Raw genomic sequence first — 20,976 nt, 5'->3', positions numbered from 1 at the left:
GCAAATAAAATGCTTAAGCCAAATAGAATAACATAATTCACTCTTATGATCTCCTGGTAAGTTCGAAAGCAGCCAAATAACAAGAAAGCCCCAAACTCCTAATGTCTGTCTCATGATCGGCCCAACTGGCTATAATACATATGGATACTTCCCCGCTGTACTGACATTTAGCCACCCCTTCGGAATCGCTTCATGGTTCGCGAAGGAGTAGCAGGCGGCGCGAATATTCTAATAAAAATCAGCACGCAGGAATCTAACGGCTAAAAGACGAGGAAAAAAACATACTTCTCAACCAAGGCTGCCGCGTTCTGCGGTTTTACACGCCCGTACTTGCGCATTCTTATCTCCGTGTTATTGTACTCCTCCACATTTGGTGACATCAGCAAATCGATCGTCTGCCGCAATTCCGTGAAAGTGGTCAACAAACTATTGTCCGCGTCGTCCTCGCTTCTGCGCTTGACGTTGTCCGAGTCGTCCAGCGTCCCGCGGTTCAAGCTTATGTCGCGCCTCTTGGACGATGAAGAACCGATGTTGCCGACAAAGTTCTCGAGATAGCAGATGTCTCGGTTGAAATTCAGGACGGCAGCTTTACTGATCCGTCGACCCGCGTTCAACAGCAAGTCCTATTATCCTTTAGCTTAATCCACACACAATACAAATCCGGCAACTAAATAACATACCAACAACTTCGTGGCAAGATGATCAAAAGCGTCAAAGTATATAAAGCTAGTAATCGACCGCGGCAAGTTTACCAGCGTCGAATCTACAAGCGTCTCCAAGAAATTGACCATATCCGACAAATACGAGCTCGGCGCAGTCCGCTCAGTGCTAGTATCCCAGTCGTAATCCGCGATTTCCAGGAAATCGTCAATTTTGGAATTGACAAGCTCGAAAATGCGGGTTTCGGCCAATTTACGGGCGTCTGAGAAGGCTACAGCCGCGTGTAGCGTTATAGGTTCGTCGAGATGCACGGTCGCGGTTTCGTTGAGCATCTTTTCGAGCTCAATGGCGGCAGTCTGGAAGTACTCCAGGTTAATATATATCTGCACTATTTCCTCGCGGTTGCTCGACCGCAGCCGATCGCGGAGTGTCCTGCAGATCACTTTCACAAGGAGTTCATCGAGGTTCTATTAATGTTAGCGTCATGGAGACAAACGCGATGGGAGACTCACAGCTCGTAGAGTGGTTTCGATCTGGCCCGGATTTTGTTCTGAAAATTCGTCTGAGAATTGATAGTGCTGGTTCACAAAATTGCGAATCTCGGCGCATGAGAGTGGGTATACCTGTGAGAACGGCAGCAAGCAAGGAAACCTATACGGTCAGCGCTCTAAACAACCGAATTTGCTCAAGATAAGACTCACTTGACTTTCGACGCCTCTTTGCCTGGCTTGTACCAACTTATACCGATAATTTTCTCCCATAAGTCACGTTGGTTGATCTTCATCGGCATGTAATCATCTTCCATGACAGTCTGCTGGAACTCTTCGGCAAATCTCTGTTTCAGGAATGCAGAATAATTCTCAAACAACGACAACATGTACGAATGCAACCTCTCCACGGAAAATTCGTAGCTCTCCATCGTCTGAATGAACAGACCAAGTAACGTCCGCACTCGTAGTAAAGTCTCTGGATTACGCAGGGTAGGCAAGACCGGATCTATCAAATGGGCAATTCGCTGGCACATTGACTCCCACAGCTCATTCACAGATGCAGGTGTTCGGACCCTGTACGCTTTCCGAACAGTTATCCGCTCCACAATCGCAAATCCGCACGCACCGTGAAGTAGGCTCTCCAGTGGGGCAATGTCGTCATCCGTGAATTCTAATGACGGCGGTAGTATCGCGTCTTGCTCTTTGATGCGGCCAACAGCATAATTGTCGCGGAATTCATCCAGAACGCCGAGTGCGGAGCAAATGTGCATGCTCTCGTAGAATGGAGTCAAGTCGACATTTATGGTATCGTTATTCAAGGGATCGACTAGGTACTATCAGTATGCTGATGCATATAATTAGTCCCAAACGGGAAACACACCTTCATCACGGTCGTCGTCCATAGCCAGCTCGACAGCGGAATTTAGCTTATAAAACCGTAGCTGCGGATTATGGTCGACTTTTTTCTTCCACCGCCGTCGTCTGGACTCGGTTACTCCAAACGCTATCTGTCCGATCTGCGGAGCGACTTTGCGCACATTCGCAAGCCAGACCTGTAAATCCGCAATAACATCATCCTTGATTGTAGCCTGCATTACGGGTACAGATTTTCGTATTATTTGGGCAAACTCGAACTGGGCGACTTCCTGAATGTGATTTTGTTCCAGATCGTCCAGACTCTTGAGTGCACCGAAATATTTCTTTTGCTCGATCATCTCATTGATCTTGTTGGTCATGTTGATTACCTTTAAGCATTGTCGAATTGCAGCGGTAGCGTCGTCGATGTTCTTCCGCGCACCCTGCGAATCTAATAGCATTTTGTTCTACCCTAAGTCAGAAGCAAGTCTCGAAACGCACACCTTTGGGCATCATACCCTAGCCACAAGCGCTCGACCAGATTGTTGCAAATTTTGATTAATGTTTAGTACGCTCACACGCATCTGCTCTGAACTCTGCTTCACTTTGGCGAGCTGCTGCACGGCCTTCGTATATTCCTATGCAAGTATTAGCAGGTGAGCTCTGCCCGATCATAATTTGCAAGACGACATACATGCTGGTTACTGTTGCACAGCTTCTGGACTTCGGTTTCCTTCAGCGCCGTGATACTGGCTAGGCGGTCAATGAGCAGATCAACGTGGCTGGCGTTGACGGCTTCCTCCACGACGGGAGCGAGTTGCTCGAGGTAATCATCCCCTTCGAACGAATTGAGCAGCGATATTGGATCGGAGCTGAGTAGAAGAACTTGCTGTAGGTGCTGCATCATTGCCTGCGTGCGCTCGGTGACCGTCGTTCCGCCTACAGCGGCCACGGCGGATGGGGATTTTGTCAGTGTGGCGGAAGTGGTAAGGGACATTGTTGCGCAGGAAAATAGAGAGGACTGAGAAGCTGGCAGTTGAGCCCTGTCCGAGCCAGCAAGACGGAGTCTGCGATTGCGTCAGGAACAGCGCAGCAACGCCAGATGATCAGCGGCGACTTGAATCCAGCTTCTGGTAGATATATTCCTGTGGGAATTAGTGATAACTTGAGTTGCGAGGATGCCGACAATAGTCGATGGATCGGTTTGAGCGGCGCGAGCGTAACAAGACACGGCTGTGCAGTCACTGCACCTTTGTAATTTACCCGGAGTGATGTTGAAGGCGTTGACTACCTAATCCGGCAGTATGAAAATATATCTGGTGCTTAGTTACACCGAACACGCACCGAACAAGACGCACCGGTCAAGCTACCAAACACGCAGCTTATTTCTCCCCGGTATTGGGAGAGTGCTACAGTTGGGCAGGAACGGTTGTATCGGACACCAATGATCTACTTGCATGACTATTAATTATCGGAATTGCATACGTAGTTGTTATTGAATTGAATGATGTGCCGGATCAGCAGAGTCAGCTGTCGGAAGCAGAATCACGATATCTACATTAAACACACGCTGACTACCTTGACTACCGTCAAACATAAATTTATAGAACCCTGTCGAAAGCTCTGCGCACCCATCAAGCCTCATCAGGAAGTAGTTCCGCCGCGGCCAGACGCTGAATCGGTTTGTCTCGCATGTTGCAGTGCTGGGCAACGGCGAGATCTGTCCAAGGTGATCGACCTGCATTAAGCGTTGGCGGGGCAACGCTCGGGCTTATTTCCTACTCCTCCGGCGCGCTCGAGTCTCGCGCAGTCGGCAGGCGGCCCAATCAGCGTGCAAGCAATCGAGATCGATGTTCGGACGCCTCGTGCTGCATATTCGACATATCGTACAAAATACGCGCTGACCAAATCGCCTTCCAGCTGGCTAAATGGATAGTTATTGCTCCGCACAAACGAGGGAGTCGCCATCGATCGCATCAGCATCCAGCCGTGTCGCCGGTCTGCTCTTCGTACTCCTCTCTTCCTCCAGTCGGGAGTCGCTTCCCAGCGAGACGGCGGCGAAAGCAGCCAGCAATGCGAGCTGGATGTGCTGTGGACCCGGCTGCGGTGAACTTGTGTAGCTTGTTCGTGCGCGTGAGGCGCGTGATGTTACACGAACCTGAGGTGCGCCCAAAAGTACCATAAAACAACAAACAGGGCCTGGTGAGAAACGCGACCCCGCGGTTGTCGACCGTGCTGTACCCACGCCCGCGTCTCTGCTGCCGTCTGTCTCCCATTATAAAACCCACCCGTCTGGCACGGCCCTTCCATCCCCATCCTCTCTTTTCTCCGTTTGACTTCACCGTCTCGTTTGCTTTCTTTCGTTGCGTGTATATCTGCAACCCCAAGACAGTTTCATTCCGCCTCCCATGCTTGCCATGGCTTCCACTGCTTCGGCGACTGCGACTTTCTTCTCGTCCTCGTCTGATGATATCTCCCTCCTCGCGTCCTCTGACCGCGTGGACTCGCCCTTTGCGCCCTTCAATCCTGCTATTCGCGAGTTTGCTCCATCTCGCCAGCTGGCTTCCGCGTCGAGCTCCACCGGCGTCATTGGATCAAAGCGTCCTGGCACGCCAGCTCAGGATTCATTTGAAGCTGACTCCTTTTCTAATCCTGGCTCTCCCTCAAATGAGTTCGACGAGCGTAAAGCCATCCCGTCCGCTCTCCTTGATTCGCCTCAGGCTACCGATCGCAGACCAGACCCTACCGTAAACAGATACTCCAACGGCCCGTCATTCGGGCTCCGATCTGTGTCCAGCTGTGCCCAACAGCAACAGCAACAGCAACAGCAACCGCAGGAAATGCCAATCGCAAAGCTTGAGCGCCATTCTTCCCGTGAGTAACAGTTTCACATCGATCTGGGTACTCCATTCGTGTAGTTTAACTAATCCCCAGCAGTATCGTCGTTGTCTCGATCAAAAGAGTATTCGGTGGATCCCTATGGTCAGTCGAGCACTGCGTTGCGCAAAGCTAGTGGCACAGACCTTGCAACACAGAATTCATCAGATTCCTCTTTCGTTGCCGAACAGCAGAGATTTGACAGCTTGAGCGTGAGCTTCGAAGGACTAAGCGTGCAAAGCTCAGTGTCCTCTTCCTCGCGATCTTGGCAGAGCTACCTGATGAATGACAATGAGCCAATGAAATCAATCAAAGAAGCCGCGCGAAACAATCTTCCCGTTCTCAAGGAGCATTCGCGCTCCAGCTTTTCGCATCCTGAGTCCTCTCATCAGACGAACATGCAGCCAAGTCGTTACCTCAAAATTACTGGGCTCTCTAAAAGTGCGGATCCTATCTTGTTGAGTGAGAAATTTCATGTAAGTTTGTGTCCTCTCCTGTGATTGATTTGTGGTGGAGCTAAATGCGGCTGGCTGACCCCACTTTCGCGCCGCAGGCATTCGGCGATCTCAGGGGCATTTACACTCGCGAGATTGCACTCAACGGGTCCATCATAGTGGCCTACTTTGATCTTCGTCATGCTGTTACATCATATAAGGCAGTATGCTCCCAGCCGATCTTGGGCTACCATCTTCGGCCCCACTTCTTCCCAAAGAGCTACCTTACTCAGGTATGTCATAGGGCAGTGAACTTGTATCGCAGCGCTCATCTGACTTCGCTTAGATGTATGAAAGTGGAATCGAGATCCCATTTATGTCTAACAACGAGGGTGAACTCGCTGTCTACTTCAGTCGTGGAACGGCCAAGCGAGCTAGAAGCATTTTGGAAAAGTATTTGCCTACGTTTGGATCTGTGCAGTCTTTGAAAATCGAGAGCGAGACGAGTATCTCCTGCGAATTCTTCGATGTCCGCGACTCGGCGTCTGCCGTCCTCACTCTCAATGGACAGTTGATTGATGTGAGTTATACATATTGACTTAATTACGACTCAACGACTCTGACTTTCACAGGATATGGTTTTCTATGTGTCTTTCAAAGAGACTGACGCAATGTTCGCAAAATCGCCTAGCCCAAACGGATCAGACGTTGCAAACTCTCCTGGCTCTTGTTCAGCGAGTTTCGCGTCTGAGAATCAGCGGGAAGGGCTTTCCGTTCATGCGCCAGTGTTTGAGAGCAGCAGGAGCAATATGATGTCCTTACTGTCCATTCCTCCTAGCTCTACTGAAAGAAATAGCTGTGTGCACGATAGCTACTCAGAGCCGCAGAGTCCAGCGGACAATTTTTACTACGACGGCCACATCGAAGAGTTGTCCCCCGTTGGAAAGCCATTGACCAGGCACGAGTCCTACGATTATGGAAAGTCAAAGAATTCTTTGGATAACTATTCTCAACTTGACTATTTTGGCGCCGGAAAGCATACTCGCAGGCTTTCTACATCGATCCCGAGAAGTCCCAGGTCTGATCCGATGTGGGATGCCGAGGCATCATTGAGTAAGTCCATGATTGCTTGCATTTCTTCAGCAAGCTTTGTTATTTACTAATAAACACTCAGCATTCCAAGTCGAAAGCTACCCTGATATCATGTCTCGCGGATACAGTGTGTACACCAATGCGACAGTCCCAAAGAATAATGTCGTCGACTTGGAAAGAATTGCCCGTGGACTCGATACTCGTACGACTTTGATGCTCCGTAATATTCCTAATAAGGTTGATCAGCAGATGCTGAAGGAGTATATCGACGTTACTAACAAGAACACTTATGATTTTCTTTGTAAGAACAAAATTGTCTCAAAGGAGTGGGATTTGAATAACATTATTGTTAGACTTGCGAATCGACTTTTTGAACAAGTGCAAGTAAGTTGACTTGTAATATACGAGGTGGACTAGTATTTACCAGACGCTAGTGTTGGATATGCGTTTATTTCATTTACTTCTCCGGAAGCTATTATCACGTTTGCTAAAGCGAGAGCCGGCACGAAATGGTAAGCTGTGATGAAGAGTAGCCTCCAGCATAGCTCTGATCAGAAACTTAGGAATCGCTTCAACTCAGAGAAGATTTGTGATATCTCCTATGCCAATATATATGTGACCTCCAGATTGATCCTATATACTCCAAACTAACTTTTATTTACTCAGGGAAAGGAATGCCTGATCGAGAAGTTTCGCAACTCTAGCGTCATGGACCAAGGTCTGCTCTATTGATGTTTACCGGGACAAAATAGTGAAACTCATCGTTACTTAGATGCTGCCTATCGCCCCAAGATCTACTATTCTGATGGACCGTTGAAGGGACAGGAAGAGGAATTCCCGCCTCCTAATAATATGAACCGCAAACTGCGCTCTCTTGCTAGTATTCAGCAGATCGGTAAACTATGCATGCAGCATACTTGCTAAATAATATTAACAATCTCGTTTAGGTCTTTTTCCACCTGGTAGCAACAGCGGAAACTGGCGCAGAATTTGCCGTTATTGAGATGCTGCTGGATCTGAATACCTCAGTCTATGCTTTTATGGCTAACGGTACTTTGTTTGCGTTGAACATATCATTATTGGAATTATCTTTGCTTATTTGTTGGGATCGTTTGAATTTCATAATCGACAGGCAATTGCTGACTAGTTGGTTGCTGTCTGTAGGTTTTGTATTATTATGCGCCAAACCCTCTCTGATCTTTACCTTATTTTGATTTCTCTCTTTCTAAGTTTATCATTGGGGCTTGGCTTGGCTTCGGATGGTTTTCAGTGGTGCTTTGTTTTGAATGACGATTTTGTCTTTTTTGATTGTATTTCTTTTATCTTCTGCTTTGTTTGGAGAGTTCGTCTCATCAAGTGGATTTGATATGAATGCAGATATGGAAATTGCCAGACTGATGTTTGACATGGACTCTTACGAACTATGGTGCGAGGTGTTGTTGGTTTTTTTTGTTCTCTCAAGGTCTATGATTTGTAACGGATAGGGTGGAGGTTGGGACAGCCTCTTTTTCTATGGGTATTTTATGAATTAGATGTTCTTAATATTTCTTTGCTATGATGTACTTTGAATTGCCACAGGCAGCGCCATCTTTTATCTGCTCACTTGCTGTCAAATGTTGGGAAAGAGATTTGAATTTGCTATGAAAAGCTTGCTTACTGGGAATCAGAATTTTATGAAATTTTGTGTGTATGAGATATTGTTCGTGTCGTGAATATTTGACTATTAGGGTGGACGATATAGCATTACTTTTGCATTGCATTTCTATCATACTTGCTGGATGGTCACTTGAGCCATCGCGTGCAATTATGGATCAGACATGTGACGAAGTGTGAGGCGAGGAGTTTTATTAGTTATTATGTATTATTGCGGTCAAAGTAGATATTGTTCAAATTGTTCGTCGTCGGAACCGATGCAATTTATTAAACACGCATTAGATAATATTCCCAGCACGAACACCAATCCAACAATACCCATTTACGAAAATATACACATGCAATACATTCCTTCTGCACGTCACCTCTTAGTTCAGCATTATACCGCACTTTGTTCTGTATTCTCCGCCGTATTCTCCGCCGTATTCTCCAACATATCGCGCCACTTCTTCGCAAACGCCGCAATACCGGCGCCTCCCTGCACACTCGCATCCACTACGTCTCGCGGAACCATGTGCGCCGAGAAGGGCTTCGTTGAAAAGGTATGCACGCCCTCGTCCTCGGACACGAGCCGCAGTTCTGGAGTAAATTCCGGATCGTCGGGATCCAGCCGGAGCAGCTCAACCCATGAGAACATCAGGGCGTCGGTGCGCGCCGCGAATGGATTAATGTCAATCAACCATACCCGGCTTTGCTCCGGCTTCGGAATATACGCGTCGAAACAGACTACCAACTAGAATCAGTATTCATTGAACGACTGCAAACTACAATATTTCGGGACCTACAATTTTCATCGGGAAATGTACTGCATAGCTTTTCGTGGAAAAAATCTTGAATGAGCATAGTAAGACGCCCTCGCAATGGTTCCAGAAATTCGTAATAATTGTCCGCGCGTTGAGAGATGCCGAGGATTTTCCTACGGCGTACAAAGACTCGGAATTCCATGGAAGGGTTGAACTCAACCCATTTTTTCAGTATTAACTCAACTTCGTTTGACGGCAGAGAGTTTGGCGATGGCGATGGCGACGGGGAGGAGGTTGTCACCGCTGGCGTAGGCGGAATTGTTGAGATGCAGTCTTCAAATGGATGGAGGAGGTCATGTGTTATGAAGTTTGATGATTTGAGGATGAGATATATGTCTCCTGGCGTTACGCATTTGAGCGAGTTAGTTGTGGTAATCCATGTCGCGTCCTGTGCTGCAGTCAGTCCATCGATTCCACAATATCCGCACAAGAAATGCGTACTCTAGGAGATGACCAATTCAGTTTGGGGGTAACAGCACCATAATCTGTTAGGACTTCTTTAACGCGTTTGTCAAGTTCTGGAAATGCTGTAGCGGGATCGTTTTTGTAAATGTCCTCTTCATCATCGTCCCAATTTCCTTCTTCCTCGTCATCCGACTCGGAGTCGGAGAGACTTGTACCTGCACTGGTTTTAGTACGTAGCTCTTGTATTCTAGTACTTAAGCCCGTCTCATCGTCGTCGAAGTCTGAGTCGCTGCTCCATTCTGCGCGTTCCCTATCCTACCGTTAATAACGTATAACCCATGTAGACATGATTAACTAGAACATGTACCCCTCTGGAGGCAGAAATATTCCATCCGAAAGTAAGTAGTCTACAAATCCCTCACCAACAGGCTTCACTATTGTCGCTCGTGGTGTTATCTTCTTATACCTCGCGTGCCAGGAACTGAACGCGCAGTTTTTGACATGCTGCTTCGTCAACGGGGGGAAATTTAGCGGCTCTCCTTGGATAGTCTCTGGTGGGCTTGACGAAGGCGATGGTAGATATGGGAGTCGTGTAGGTGGATGCGGAGTGCCTAATGCCATTGCTTATCGGATCAGTAACAGTTTACTACCAGGGAATATGCCTGTGTGATGTGAGTAGCTGAACATTCATAGCCATCTAACTAATTTCTCAGCGATGCGGCGCCGTGGAGGAAGCGCATTTAGCCACGTTTGATTATTAAGGCTAAGGTTAGACAAGCCACGAAAATAAAGTGACATTATTGTTGTTTTTTTATTTCATTTTACATCTTTTAAGCTGTTGTGTAACTTAATGCATTTCATTTCAATTAAGCTCCCGTCCAGTCCAATGCGCTCCCAGAGGGGGTAGCAGGGTTTGACCGCTATTGTCCAGCAGATAGCTTCCTTCATTCCTCCACACACGCATGTAACGTGAAGACCGCAGCAAGGATAGATACAGACTACCCTTATGCAAGGGAAACCGCCAGATATAGCAATTAGTGCACCTGCGCGCAACCGCCATCACAGCTGGTACACTCCGCCATGTGTGCAGGGCAGTTTTCACCTATTTCTCTATCGAGAGCTTTATGATGGAGATCCATCCCTCGAAGCTTGGTTAGAGCAGAAGAATGGCACCTAGGCAAAAAAAGACCTGCAGAAACAGGGCATTTAATAAGGGATGTCCTGCCAAGTCATGATACTATGTACTAAAAAAGACACTTATTAAAGTAAATCAAATATATACATAGTTTTCGTTACTTGATATCCTTGTAACTCCACTTCTCCGTGACCTTCTTCTTGTATTTACGTCCGGGCATGACTTGTACTCTTGACTCGATGATACCGCGTTCTTGAAAACTAATGAATCTATCCTTTGCGAGATTGCCTTCTGGTTTGATTAATCGCAGAGAGTCGGTAAGCTCGTCTGAGAGTTTGACTTCAATGGGGTGTTCCATGGGGCTAACTAGTGTTAGCCGAATTGAAAATCCTTTAAATCAGAATGCACTTACCGATATTTGCCCAACTTGTGCTTGCGAACGTTTTTCTTCGGTTTGGTCAGATCAATCGTAGTCTTGTCAGGTACTGTAGATGGCATAGGTGGTGCGCTAGTAGAACTCTCAAGCTCATCTTCTTTCTTCACAGCAACTGTGCTCACAGGAGCAGACGTTTCACCTTCTTCATCTGAATCAACTTCATCAAGACCGAGGCGTTCTCTCTCGTCAAGTAAGTCCCGCAGTCGTTCAATTCTCTCTCTCTGTTCCTCCTGCCGGAGTCTTTCTTTCTCGGCTTTCTCTAACGCCGCAGTCTCTCCAGCCAATAACTCTTGCCATGACTCCAGCGAGGGATTGTAGGACTTTCCCTCAACCGGCACGTCGACAGCCTTTCTGGACTCCTTAAACGCAATAGGTGGCCGCGTTATTGTGGATGGTGGATCCTGCATTTTCGCATAACTTGTAGTCTCAAATAACCTGATCTCGTTAGCATTAGCTAGTAAATGCTTGCTCTTCTTTGTGCGTGATTCCTGCTTCTCAACTTTATTCTCAAGCTTAGCATTCTCAGACCCGGCCCATGCATCGTATATATCCTTAATAATCTGTGAATCGGCTTCCAAATTCGCCAAGGAAGTCTTCCCATCAGCCGTCCGTCCCGCAACGCGTAATAATCGACCAAGTTCCTTGTATGTAACACCCTGCACTTTTCCCCTTTTCTTCAAGGCAGCCGCTTCTCCTTCAATCCCTCGTTTGCGCGAGATTAGTGCTGGAATGGCAGATTTCTGTGCAAGAATCTCGTCAACTTTCAGTGGTTTCTTGCCGACTTTCTTTAGCCCAGCATTCGAGGCCGTCGTGTCGACTAAGAAAAGCTGATCCGATGAAAGCGAATTCAGTGTCGTTCTGCATGAAACAGTCTCAGCATATTGTACAATCCTACCACATACATGTACTCGCAGATACGCTAAAGCTTCTACACAATGTCGAAAGGGATCTAAAACGCTTACCCAGCTAAGATCTTCTCCTCCCGAACTTTCTCTAATCCTTCCTGGATGTCTGAAACGTCGACATTCTTGCGCCATGCCTTTCGTCCTTTCCTCGATGGCTGTGATAATTGTTTCGGAGCGTCGACTTCCATTTTAACTGCTATATCCTGATCACCTTATTTCTAGCTACTTAGTTTCACAGAATAGGTGAAACGTCGACGATTATAAAATAAACCGTGGAAATTTCGCTGCTCTCAAAAAACTGCCTTGGGAGTTAGAATTTTTTTTTTGGAGCTACCAGGCAGTTGGGGGATTGTGATGCACATTTTTAAACATTGTCCTAACCACACCACTTTATTCATTCACCCTCAACTACTAATTGTGTTCAGTATTCAGTAGCACGCTGTTTGATTGACCTTAATAGAAAGTCTTATAAAATGTCTGACTCACGAAAACGGGACTGGTTCGCGACAGAAGACAATGCTTCCGACAATGAGCTTCACGACAATGACAACGAGGATGATGTTCGCTTACAACGACAACCGGTCTTCAAGAAAGCGAAGCAGATAGCTGACGTGAAGAAGTCGAAAAGGAGAGAAACTGTGGAAGATAATGAGGAGAAAGAAGAGAGTCGAGTTACAACCGCGGCGAAAGGGAGTAATAAGCGGACAGGACAAATTGATTCGATCCTGGCGTTTACTACGAAGGACGAATCTGATGAGGACAACGACAATGATAGCGAACAAGACCAGTCCGAAGACGAGACTGAAAATGAAGAAGGTCTTGATCGAGATGGAAACGCAAAAGGTATACTCCGGCAGTTGTCGACTACGGAGCTTGAAGACAATCGGGCGAAGATCGAGAAGTCCGGCGTCGTCTACCTTTCTCGCATACCGCCATATATGAAGCCGGCAAAAGTGCGCCAGATATTGTCGCGGTTTGGAGAATTGGATAGAGTCTTCTTGGCGCCTGAGGATCCCAAGTCGTATGCACGAAGAGTTCGGTTTGGCGGAAACAAGAAGCGAAATTTCGTAGAAGGATGGGTCGAATTCAAGGACAAGAAGAAAGCGAAGTTAGCTGCGTCAACCTTGAATGGAAACATTATTGGTACGTTGTTTTATAGCTGCCTCTGATTTGGCAAGCAAACTAATGTTAATAGGTGGTCGAAAAGGCTCATATTACTACGATGACATCCTCAACATTAAATACCTTCCCAAATTTAAATGGCACAATCTTACCGAACAGATCGCGTACGAGAATCAGGTTCGACAAGCTAAGCTACGCGCCGAGATTTCTCAGGCTACTAAAGAGAATAAGGCGTTCATTCGTAATGTCGAACGCGCGAAAATGATTGAGCATATCCAAGAGAAAAAGCAGAAGAAACAAGCAAAGACCGAACCTAAGGTGAAGTCTGAGTCTAAGCCTGTTCCTAGTGCTGGAGATATTGAGATGCGGAGAAATTTCAAGCAGAGAAGCGTTGTCATGCAAAAGGATAAGGAGGAGACAATGCAGCGGGTGCTCAAGAATATTTTTGCATAAATTATTGGCTGATATGGATTAATGTTTATACTTTAGGTCTATAGCATTATTATATATAGATTTGGCGTTGCGATTTGAACCGAGAATATGGAATGTTAAGGAAAATTGATTAATCCATCAAGACCGTGAAGACCAATAATGCACGCACTACTGTATCCAAACAAGACCCAGAACCCATTTTATGTGACCTTCAACATATATAAATACACTGATGCAGCATGAACTTTTGATAAATATACTTATTCCTCATGATAACCATCCTCGAGGGTCAATTCATCAATCTCATCCAGCAATTCGTCAAGACCAACCTCCGGAAGGGAGCCCTCGTATGAACCGTCGTCGGAAACACCATCATCTGCACCGTCTTCGTCGGAATCTTTCGCGCGATCCACATCCATATTTTCAACGCCAGCCATTTTATGATCACCCATGTCGACGTCGCCAGCTTCGATTCCTTCCATCTTGGAATCCTTGGGCAATATCTGTCGTCCGGGATTCTGCGAATTGGCCTGCTTGTACAAGTTAATCGTACTCCGCAGTTCCGGGTCCTCCTCCAATTCTTGCAAGAACAATTCGTAATCTCTCTCCACTCGGTCCTGTTCAATCTGGCGCTGTTTAGAAGACATTGAATTTCCGGAATCTTCCATCTCATTGTACTCCTTGGCCATACGCTTAAGTCTCCAGCTGCGACCTTTGTTTTTCTTCTTTCGTGGATATGACTTCTTGACTAGAACAACATCGGGAACTTTGCTTTGATCAAGGGTATCCCAGAGCTCATGGTTGAAGTTCACGTTCGAAAGGAAATATCCCAGCACTGTATCACCAGGATGCAAAATTCCACCAAGATGAGTACGAACGTAGTAAGTACTGTCATTTCTGCCCATATCAGAGGATCGAGCGACAGTGGCATCGGCCAACGACATTTTTCCCTTTTTCAAGTTGGTGAGCTCGATGTCCAATACGACAAATTCTGTCAGATTGAGAGTGGTGGCCAATGTACTGAATGGCTGTCGCCAGTAAGCTGCAGGTTGTAGATCCATCGTACCCAGCGTCTGTGGATCAAGCAAATGCACAGAGTTACCGACTCGATTGCACAGAGTCAGCTGAGCAATATTTCCTGACGCGCGGGCGATCTTCTTTGGTAAACACACAAGATCATCTTTACAAACCGGTACCAACTCTACTGAATATGTGAACTTGTAACTTCGCACGCTTGTGTGAGTATCCATAGAAATTAGCTCCTCGGACTTCTTCGTTCGAATGGGTGCAACAGCGGCTAAGAAGTCAATCATTTTAGCAGCGTGGTTCTTCTGACTGTAAAAGAAATCCAGTCCATCCTTAGTCTCCTGAATTGAAATAGTGTCACGATGGGCGTTGTGCTTGAGGATAAGCTGCTCCAGGTAGAAGAACGTTCTCTTATGTGGAACCTTCTGTCGAATCTGAACAGTCGCCCTCCAAGTATTTGCTGTGAATGATTTCGCGCAATCCGGGCACTGCGTGGCTATGACAACAAATTCAACTTCGAATGATTGCTGAATAATAGTGTTCGCAAAAGCCTGAACGGAAGTGAGTACAAGCGTAATATAAAGGAATTTGCAAGATATTATACCTCGCCTTGGACTGTGAGTTTCACTTTGATGCGCCGAGAGTGAGGTTCCGTCCAGATAAATGAAGCGTCAACTAGTCGTACCTACATGACACAATTAGCAAAATCCTCATACTTTAATATCAGCTAATATTAAAGCAATGTACCTTCGCCAGTCCCTTCAATCTTTTCAAACATAATGCAAGTAATTCCCTGCTTTCCAACTGCGCAGAAACCCACTGATTAGGCGGTCTCAAAAATCGTTCACAGTTTCTGCAGAAGTTGAGCGAGCTTTCACGCTGGATTCCCTCAGTAATATCGACCGACAATTTAATGCAGTCATAGCACATAGACAGTCCACTAGTTCCATCAATAGGAACACCGCAGTTGCAACATAACACTGTCGCTATTGTCTGTAGTGGTTCTTGTTCGTTTCGTGACGAGAGCGGGACGGCTCCGCCACTGATTGCAGCCGCAGTAATGCCGAATGCTGACTGATACGACATTCTAAATATGTCTTTAAACTAACTGTTCAAATGAATGAAGCTGAATACAAGCTCCTTCCTCGTGGTATTTGAACACAGGAAAGTAAGAAGGTAAGTGAGCTGGCAAAAAAAATTGGGAGTGAAGAGTTGCTTTTGAAATTGGGAGTTCGCAAATTTTAGTTTGGCTGCGGCGACGACGTGATGTCAGCGCTCGTCATGGGCTCATAGCTTGCGCTGCAGGCGATCACCCAAGCTCCTACTTATTACATTTTACTGTATACAAACTCTTAAAGGAACAAGTATCATATCCACATAAATCAATAACAGAGATGTACAGATACAAGACTACAAAAACCGATTATGTACTTTCATCAACGAGGAGTCCCATAAACACCACTTTTTGCCACAATGTAAAAACCCAAAACAAAAGGTGCCATAAATACGAAACGTAAACAAATACAACCCACAACGATAATTTACGGAATTAAAACAAACCAAATTGAGAGCAATGGTGACTGTAAAGCACACTTCAATCCATTGCTGTACCAGAGTCAACTTGAAAATGTGTCCCTCTAAAACACGGATGACTAAACCCTTGCAACGCCAATTGATTTTATCTCAAGAAAAACAAGAATAATATGCAGACTGAAAGAAGTGTTGCAATGATCAAGCTATCCCGTTTCTTTCGCGTGTTGATCTTTGCAATTATGGTATTTATACCAGGAATACGGCTAGCAGTGCTCGTCACCCGTCGTTGGATATTCATCAAAACCTGCCGTTGACGACCGAACTCTTCCCTCGTGGCATAGGCCTGAGATAGAATGCCATCTACCATATTATTCGACCGATCAATGCGCGTTCGTTCGTTGAGCATGTAGTCTGCTTCGCGACGGGGGTCGACTGGGGCAGATGAAGATGTTGATCGGAATGTGTCAATGTCGTTTCTCACCGAGGATAGGAGATTCGCATGTTGGCGCTCATATTCGACTACTCCTTTAAGACGAATAAATTCTTTTTGGTGCTCGACGAAGATTTCTTTGTGGCGTTGAAGATGGTGAAGTTTAGTGGCCGATGATACATGCTCGGAGTCGAGAATGCGGCTTAACGTATTAAGTATATCCTCTCTCTAGATGCAGACATAGTCAGCTTACATCCGAACGAATACCAAGCGTTTCGACTTACCTTTGACAGTGTCTCTTCAAGCTCCTTGACAACCTTGATCTCCTCTTCGGTAGCAGTCGGTGGTGGGTGTTGGGAAAACGAAGAATAAGATAGAAACAAGGACTCTGTCTGCGACTCGAGCTGCCGCGCTTGAGACCGGAGCTGGCCAAAGGATGCATACGACGTGAACTCGGCCATCTTAGGTCGTGTCGGAGATGAGTTAGGATCAGATACACAATCTCCAAGCTTGCAGCGATCACACTAAGATTGCAACTGTAAAGATGCCCGAACGCAGTGAGGATGGAGAGCCTAAGCGAATGGCTCAGTTGAACTTCCGCTCTGGCAAAAAACACATGTGGGATTCTGGCTGTAAATGCACAAGTCATGTGCGCATACTAATCTCTCAGTAACTTTCAGCACGCGCATTTTTACGTCTCCAGTTAGAGCAGGGCTCAACCCTAGATTTTAAATTCTCCTGGAAACAGTCACACATCAACTCGCTACCACTGCCCACGGTCCACACAAACCGGCCAAGGTTGAATGCATCTCGGAGGTGTAAGTCGCTATTGGAGTCAAACGAAGCCAACACTCGACCGTCGAATTCAACCCCCACACAGTTCACAATGGTACGATGATTATTTTGATTTTGGTTATGAATAGACGTTGACAGTATGATGCAGCCTGGTGTCAAAGCGTACACTCTCCGTGAGAAATCGAAGGCGGATCTCGAGGCGCAGCTCGTTGAGCTGAAGCAGGAACTTGCGTCCCTCAAGGCACAGAAGGCGCGGGGTGCCTCTGCCTCCAACTTGATTCGAATGCACACGGTTCGTAAGTCGATTGCCCGTGTCCTCACCGTCATCAACCAGCAGCAACGAGCTCAGCTCCGTCTCTTTTACAAGGGAAAGAAGTACATCCCACTTGACCTCCGTGTTAAGAAGACCCGTGCTCTACGAAGACAGTTGACTAAGCACCAGAAGAGTTTGAAGACCGAAAAGGAGAAGAAGAAATTAATTGCTTTCCCCCAGAGAAAATATGCGTTGAAGGTATGGATACGCTCGTCTCGTAACTGCAGTCGCATAAGGTTGTGCTAATTGTTATATGCAGGCTTAGACTACTTAAAAGAAAAAAAAGTTCGGGTTATGTTTATATAGTATAATAACGGTTATGCATGTATCTTTACTTGTGAATATATAAGTTGGTATCCACGTTAACTCGCAATTGCCTCGACCGAAGTCACGATTGCGATAATGCTGCAGTCTATAGGATGGAAGATAATTAAGTCGTCTATATACAAGGTATATACAAATATGCGTCAATTGTTAAATCGATATAACATACTTCGTCTGCTTCTCGACTACTTCAGTACAAAACTGACAGTCTTTTGTCCCTTTGGAATAATTGTCCTCCGGATCTTCTTACCGCCAGCTCTCTCGACGAGCCATAACTGTCCATTCTCGGTTGCCAATACAGTCTGCGCGATTTTGTCCTGATCCCAGCCTTCTTCCAGGTCTACAGAAAATCGCCGCTTGCCGTTGATAAAAATATTGTGGGGGATCAAAGTCTGTTTTAGTTGAACTGTCTCAACTTCGGGCCACGACCCGCTCTCAAACACTGACGACCATGGTAGTCCTTGCGACTCGAGAATAGTAGCCCAGCACTCTTCCGCCGTAGCCGGCACCACTGGAGCTGAAATCTTGACGAGCTTACTGGTTGCATTTAACATGACTGGTAACCGAACCTCGTCCTTCTCCTCCGCTGCAGTTTGCGATGTGGTATATGCTGCGATGATGCTGTTGGTAAGCTTATTGTAGTTCGAAATCGTAGTGTTCAATGTAAACGTCGTGCCAAGCGCCTGCGTCGTCTTGTCAACCGTATCCTGAACATCTTTCCACAGCATTAACTCGGCATCAGTGAACTTGTCAGGCATTGAGAAGTTAGTGATACTACTGGCCCTGACATCTCGCGTGACAGCGAGAACATGGCGCCACAGACGTCCTAGCCATCGCTGGATGCCGACGATCTTGGCTTCATCCCATTCCAAAACATCTGTGATTGGTGCCTGGAAAAGAATGTGTGCTCTCGTGGCATCCGCACCGTACCTTGCAATGCATTCTTCAGGGTCAACACCGTTATACTTCGATTTCGACATCTTCTCAAAGGAGACATTTGGTGAGAGTTGTGTCGCCTTTATAATTGGCTTATGTGGGTCTACTCATGTCAGTGAGTGATAGTCGTGTCTAAGATTGTGTGCGTATACCTGTCAGATCGACTTCTTCAGGCTTCAAAAATCTCCCCGTTTCCGGGTCTGTGAACGTTTTGCCATGCACCATACCCTGGGTAATCAATTTCTGAAACGGTTCGCCATTCAGTGGGCCTCCAGACCACAACCCGTGTTTCGCGAAGAACTTTGCGAAAAATCGAGAATACAATAGATGCAAGATTGCGTGCTCGACGCCGCCGATGTACAGATCTACGGGAAGCATCCGCGAAGTCTCCTCATATGTAAATGGAATTTCCGAGGTATCAGCGTCAGGATATCGGAAGTAGTACCATGAGCTATCGACGAAGGTATCCATCGTATCCGTATCTCTTTTTGCACTTCCATGGCACTTGGGACAGCTAACGTTCACCCATTCTTTATGCCGTGCTAATGGAGAACCTGAGCCAGATTGCGATATGTTATCAGGAAGGAGAACAGGCAATTGTGATTCGGGAACTGGGACTGTACCACAACTTGAACAATGAACGATCGGAATTGGAGCACCCCAATATCGCTGCCGACTGACCAGCCAGTCACGGATGCGGAAGTTAGTGGTCTTGTATCCTTTGCCTAGTGCTTTCAAGTCATTAACAATAGCCTCTGCACCTTCAGTGCTTGAGAGGCCGCTGTATTTTCCTGTTGATGATGCGAGTCTGCCGGACTTAGAAGTGTATGGTCCATCCGCGTCATATTCGGGATCGTTTGGAGACGACGGAATAATTACTCGTGCGACGTCCTCGCCTGGTACATTCTGTTTCCAAAAGTCAAAATCGCGAGCATCATGAGCTGGAACGCCCATGACAGCACCATGACCGTATGTATCCAAAACGTAGGGAGCGATGAAGATTGGGAGAGTCGAGCCAGTCAGCGGATGAATGGCCTCCAGGTCATTTAGGCGGAAGCCTTCTTTGGAGTCTTTCGAAAATGATTTCATTTTGTCCACAAATTCAGTCACCCCTGAGTCGCCGCCCGACATGATCCGTTGGACAAGAGCGTGCGTGGCTGATAGTGCCAGGTATTGAACACCCAACAAGGTATCCGCACGTGTCGTGTATACGTGAAGAATCTCTTCACTTCCCTTGATACCAAATACGATCTCCGCACCTTCAGATTTTCCAATCCAATGTTGCTGCATTGACTTAACCGACTCGGGCCATTCTTTGAGCAGTTCCAAATCAGCGTTTAACTCGCCCGCAAGTCCTGTGACCTTGAAAAACCATTGCGACAGCATTTTCTGTTCTACCAACGCTCCGGATCGCCATGACCTGCCATTACTATCTACCTGTTCGTTTGCTAATACTGTTTGATCTACCGGATCCCAATTGACTGGTGCTTCTGCGCGGTATGCGTAGCCTTCGTTAAACAGAGTAATGAACAACCTTTGCGTGTGCTTGTAGTACTCTGGCGAGCACGTAGCGAATTCCTATCGCAATTAGTACAGAGTCGCGCATACACACTTCAAAATCGATTAGTTACGGACTCTGTCCCAGTCAAAGCTGACCAACATTTTCTGCATTTGGCCCTTCATTTTCTTAATGTTCGACAACGTCCAAACCTTGGGATCAATTCCCCGCTCAATAGCCGCGTTCTCGGCCGGCAGACCAAACGCGTCCCATCCCATTGGATGCAGCACTTCGTAGCCGCGTAGTCTGTGGTAGCGCGCTATTACGTCGCTGATCGTGTAGACTCTGACATGGCCCATGTGAAGGTTGCCTGATGGATACGGAAACATGGAAAGACAGTAGAATTTGCCGCGGGTGGGGGTGCCCACTCGCGGGTTAGCTTGCCATATCGAAGCCCATTTGTCGTCGAGGTCTGGATACTCGAGTCGTTCTGGTGCAACGAAGCATGAACAAGCTGAGAAGAAGTTGGCTACTGGAAGCCGATGCCAGCTGCGCTCTCGCCGCGGTATTCGAGCTCGTGTCGCAGGAAAGAGCCGGCACACGACCATCTGATGATGCCGTTGCTGTATATGTTGCAAGCGGGAGCAACTGACAGTTCACTGGCGACGCGGCCTCAAATTCTTTGACCTCGAGGCAGAATTGATGCGGCTTGAGTTCCTCCTCAAAACTGAACCTTCGCGCCTTCTGGCGTTAAGTTTGTTTGGGCCACGCGCAATGACGACACAATTTATCCGTAATGCGAAGGCGGTGTAGAGTTTGCA

At 46.8% G+C, this 20,976-nt stretch overlaps 9 protein-coding genes across 9 annotated transcripts; 3 read left to right on the top strand and 6 right to left on the bottom strand.

Annotated features, from left to right (window-relative positions):
- Nucleotides 1-190: 190 nt before the first annotated feature.
- V1508DRAFT_402788 (exocyst complex subunit Sec15-like-domain-containing protein) lies at nucleotides 191-3,003 on the bottom strand (the record flags this gene model as incomplete). Its single annotated transcript, XM_066938510.1, has 9 exons — nucleotides 191-228; nucleotides 259-260; nucleotides 286-623; nucleotides 681-1,127; nucleotides 1,173-1,311; nucleotides 1,362-1,977; nucleotides 2,032-2,473; nucleotides 2,525-2,644; nucleotides 2,701-3,003. 9 exons carry the CDS (start codon nucleotides 3,001-3,003, stop codon nucleotides 191-193), a joined length of 2,445 nt encoding a protein of 814 aa, XP_066797616.1.
- A 2,660-nt stretch (nucleotides 3,004-5,663) lies between these two features.
- V1508DRAFT_452516 (RNA recognition motif 2-domain-containing protein) lies at nucleotides 5,664-7,785 on the top strand (the record flags this gene model as incomplete). The annotated part of the gene is made up of 8 exons (XM_066942521.1): nucleotides 5,664-5,897; nucleotides 5,950-6,430; nucleotides 6,492-6,710; nucleotides 6,763-6,793; nucleotides 6,844-6,921; nucleotides 6,973-7,024; nucleotides 7,076-7,127; nucleotides 7,182-7,785. 8 exons carry the CDS (start codon nucleotides 5,664-5,666, stop codon nucleotides 7,331-7,333), a joined length of 1,299 nt encoding a protein of 432 aa, XP_066797615.1. The 3' UTR covers nucleotides 7,334-7,785.
- A 468-nt stretch (nucleotides 7,786-8,253) lies between these two features.
- On the bottom strand, nucleotides 8,254-10,082 carry V1508DRAFT_366608 (D123-domain-containing protein). The gene is made up of 4 exons (XM_066937368.1): nucleotides 9,638-10,082; nucleotides 9,307-9,580; nucleotides 8,848-9,253; nucleotides 8,254-8,788 (listed from the first exon to the last, which is right to left on the bottom strand). Exons 1-4 carry the CDS (start codon nucleotides 9,889-9,891, stop codon nucleotides 8,442-8,444), a joined length of 1,281 nt encoding a protein of 426 aa, XP_066797614.1. The 5' UTR covers nucleotides 9,892-10,082; the 3' UTR covers nucleotides 8,254-8,441.
- A 60-nt stretch (nucleotides 10,083-10,142) lies between these two features.
- V1508DRAFT_412347 (ribosome biogenesis protein Nop53/GLTSCR2) lies at nucleotides 10,143-12,359 on the bottom strand. Its single transcript, XM_066939610.1, has 4 exons — nucleotides 12,233-12,359; nucleotides 11,804-12,154; nucleotides 10,818-11,699; nucleotides 10,143-10,767 (listed from the first exon to the last, which is right to left on the bottom strand). Exons 2-4 carry the CDS (start codon nucleotides 11,932-11,934, stop codon nucleotides 10,563-10,565), a joined length of 1,218 nt encoding a protein of 405 aa, XP_066797613.1. The 5' UTR covers nucleotides 11,935-12,154; nucleotides 12,233-12,359; the 3' UTR covers nucleotides 10,143-10,562.
- On the top strand, nucleotides 11,949-13,555 carry V1508DRAFT_412346 (uncharacterized protein). The gene is made up of 2 exons (XM_066939609.1): nucleotides 11,949-12,889; nucleotides 12,942-13,555. Exons 1-2 carry the CDS (start codon nucleotides 12,220-12,222, stop codon nucleotides 13,319-13,321), a joined length of 1,050 nt encoding a protein of 349 aa, XP_066797612.1. The 5' UTR covers nucleotides 11,949-12,219; the 3' UTR covers nucleotides 13,322-13,555.
- On the bottom strand, nucleotides 13,410-15,525 carry V1508DRAFT_454286 (NMD3 family-domain-containing protein). Its single transcript, XM_066942575.1, has 3 exons — nucleotides 15,074-15,525; nucleotides 14,931-15,011; nucleotides 13,410-14,877 (listed from the first exon to the last, which is right to left on the bottom strand). The coding sequence occupies exons 1-3, from the start codon at nucleotides 15,410-15,412 to the stop codon at nucleotides 13,561-13,563; spliced, it is 1,737 nt and encodes a 578-aa protein (XP_066797611.1). The 5' UTR covers nucleotides 15,413-15,525; the 3' UTR covers nucleotides 13,410-13,560.
- An 81-nt stretch (nucleotides 15,526-15,606) lies between these two features.
- Nucleotides 15,607-16,847, bottom strand: V1508DRAFT_412342 (snare region anchored in the vesicle membrane C-terminus-domain-containing protein). Its single transcript, XM_066939608.1, has 2 exons — nucleotides 16,574-16,847; nucleotides 15,607-16,517 (listed from the first exon to the last, which is right to left on the bottom strand). The coding sequence occupies exons 1-2, from the start codon at nucleotides 16,748-16,750 to the stop codon at nucleotides 16,005-16,007; spliced, it is 690 nt and encodes a 229-aa protein (XP_066797610.1). The 5' UTR covers nucleotides 16,751-16,847; the 3' UTR covers nucleotides 15,607-16,004.
- Nucleotides 16,848-17,067: 220 nt separating this feature from the next.
- V1508DRAFT_412340 (60S ribosomal protein uL29) lies at nucleotides 17,068-17,889 on the top strand. Its single transcript, XM_066939607.1, has 3 exons — nucleotides 17,068-17,178; nucleotides 17,233-17,595; nucleotides 17,657-17,889. Exons 1-3 carry the CDS (start codon nucleotides 17,176-17,178, stop codon nucleotides 17,660-17,662), a joined length of 372 nt encoding a protein of 123 aa, XP_066797609.1. The 5' UTR covers nucleotides 17,068-17,175; the 3' UTR covers nucleotides 17,663-17,889.
- V1508DRAFT_412337 (uncharacterized protein) lies at nucleotides 17,811-20,934 on the bottom strand. Its single transcript, XM_066939606.1, has 3 exons — nucleotides 20,293-20,934; nucleotides 18,810-20,235; nucleotides 17,811-18,760 (listed from the first exon to the last, which is right to left on the bottom strand). Exons 1-3 carry the CDS (start codon nucleotides 20,761-20,763, stop codon nucleotides 17,907-17,909), a joined length of 2,751 nt encoding a protein of 916 aa, XP_066797608.1. The 5' UTR covers nucleotides 20,764-20,934; the 3' UTR covers nucleotides 17,811-17,906.
- Between the last annotated feature and the right edge of the window lie 42 nt (nucleotides 20,935-20,976).

This window comes from Lipomyces doorenjongii (assembly GCF_038497915.1).
Source record: "Lipomyces doorenjongii strain NRRL Y-27504 unplaced genomic scaffold V1508scaffold_9, whole genome shotgun sequence".
Classification (NCBI taxonomy): domain Eukaryota; kingdom Fungi; phylum Ascomycota; class Lipomycetes; order Lipomycetales; family Lipomycetaceae; genus Lipomyces; species Lipomyces doorenjongii.
Note: the sequence above shows the minus strand (reverse complement) of the source record. Positions and strands in the feature narration are given on the sequence as shown.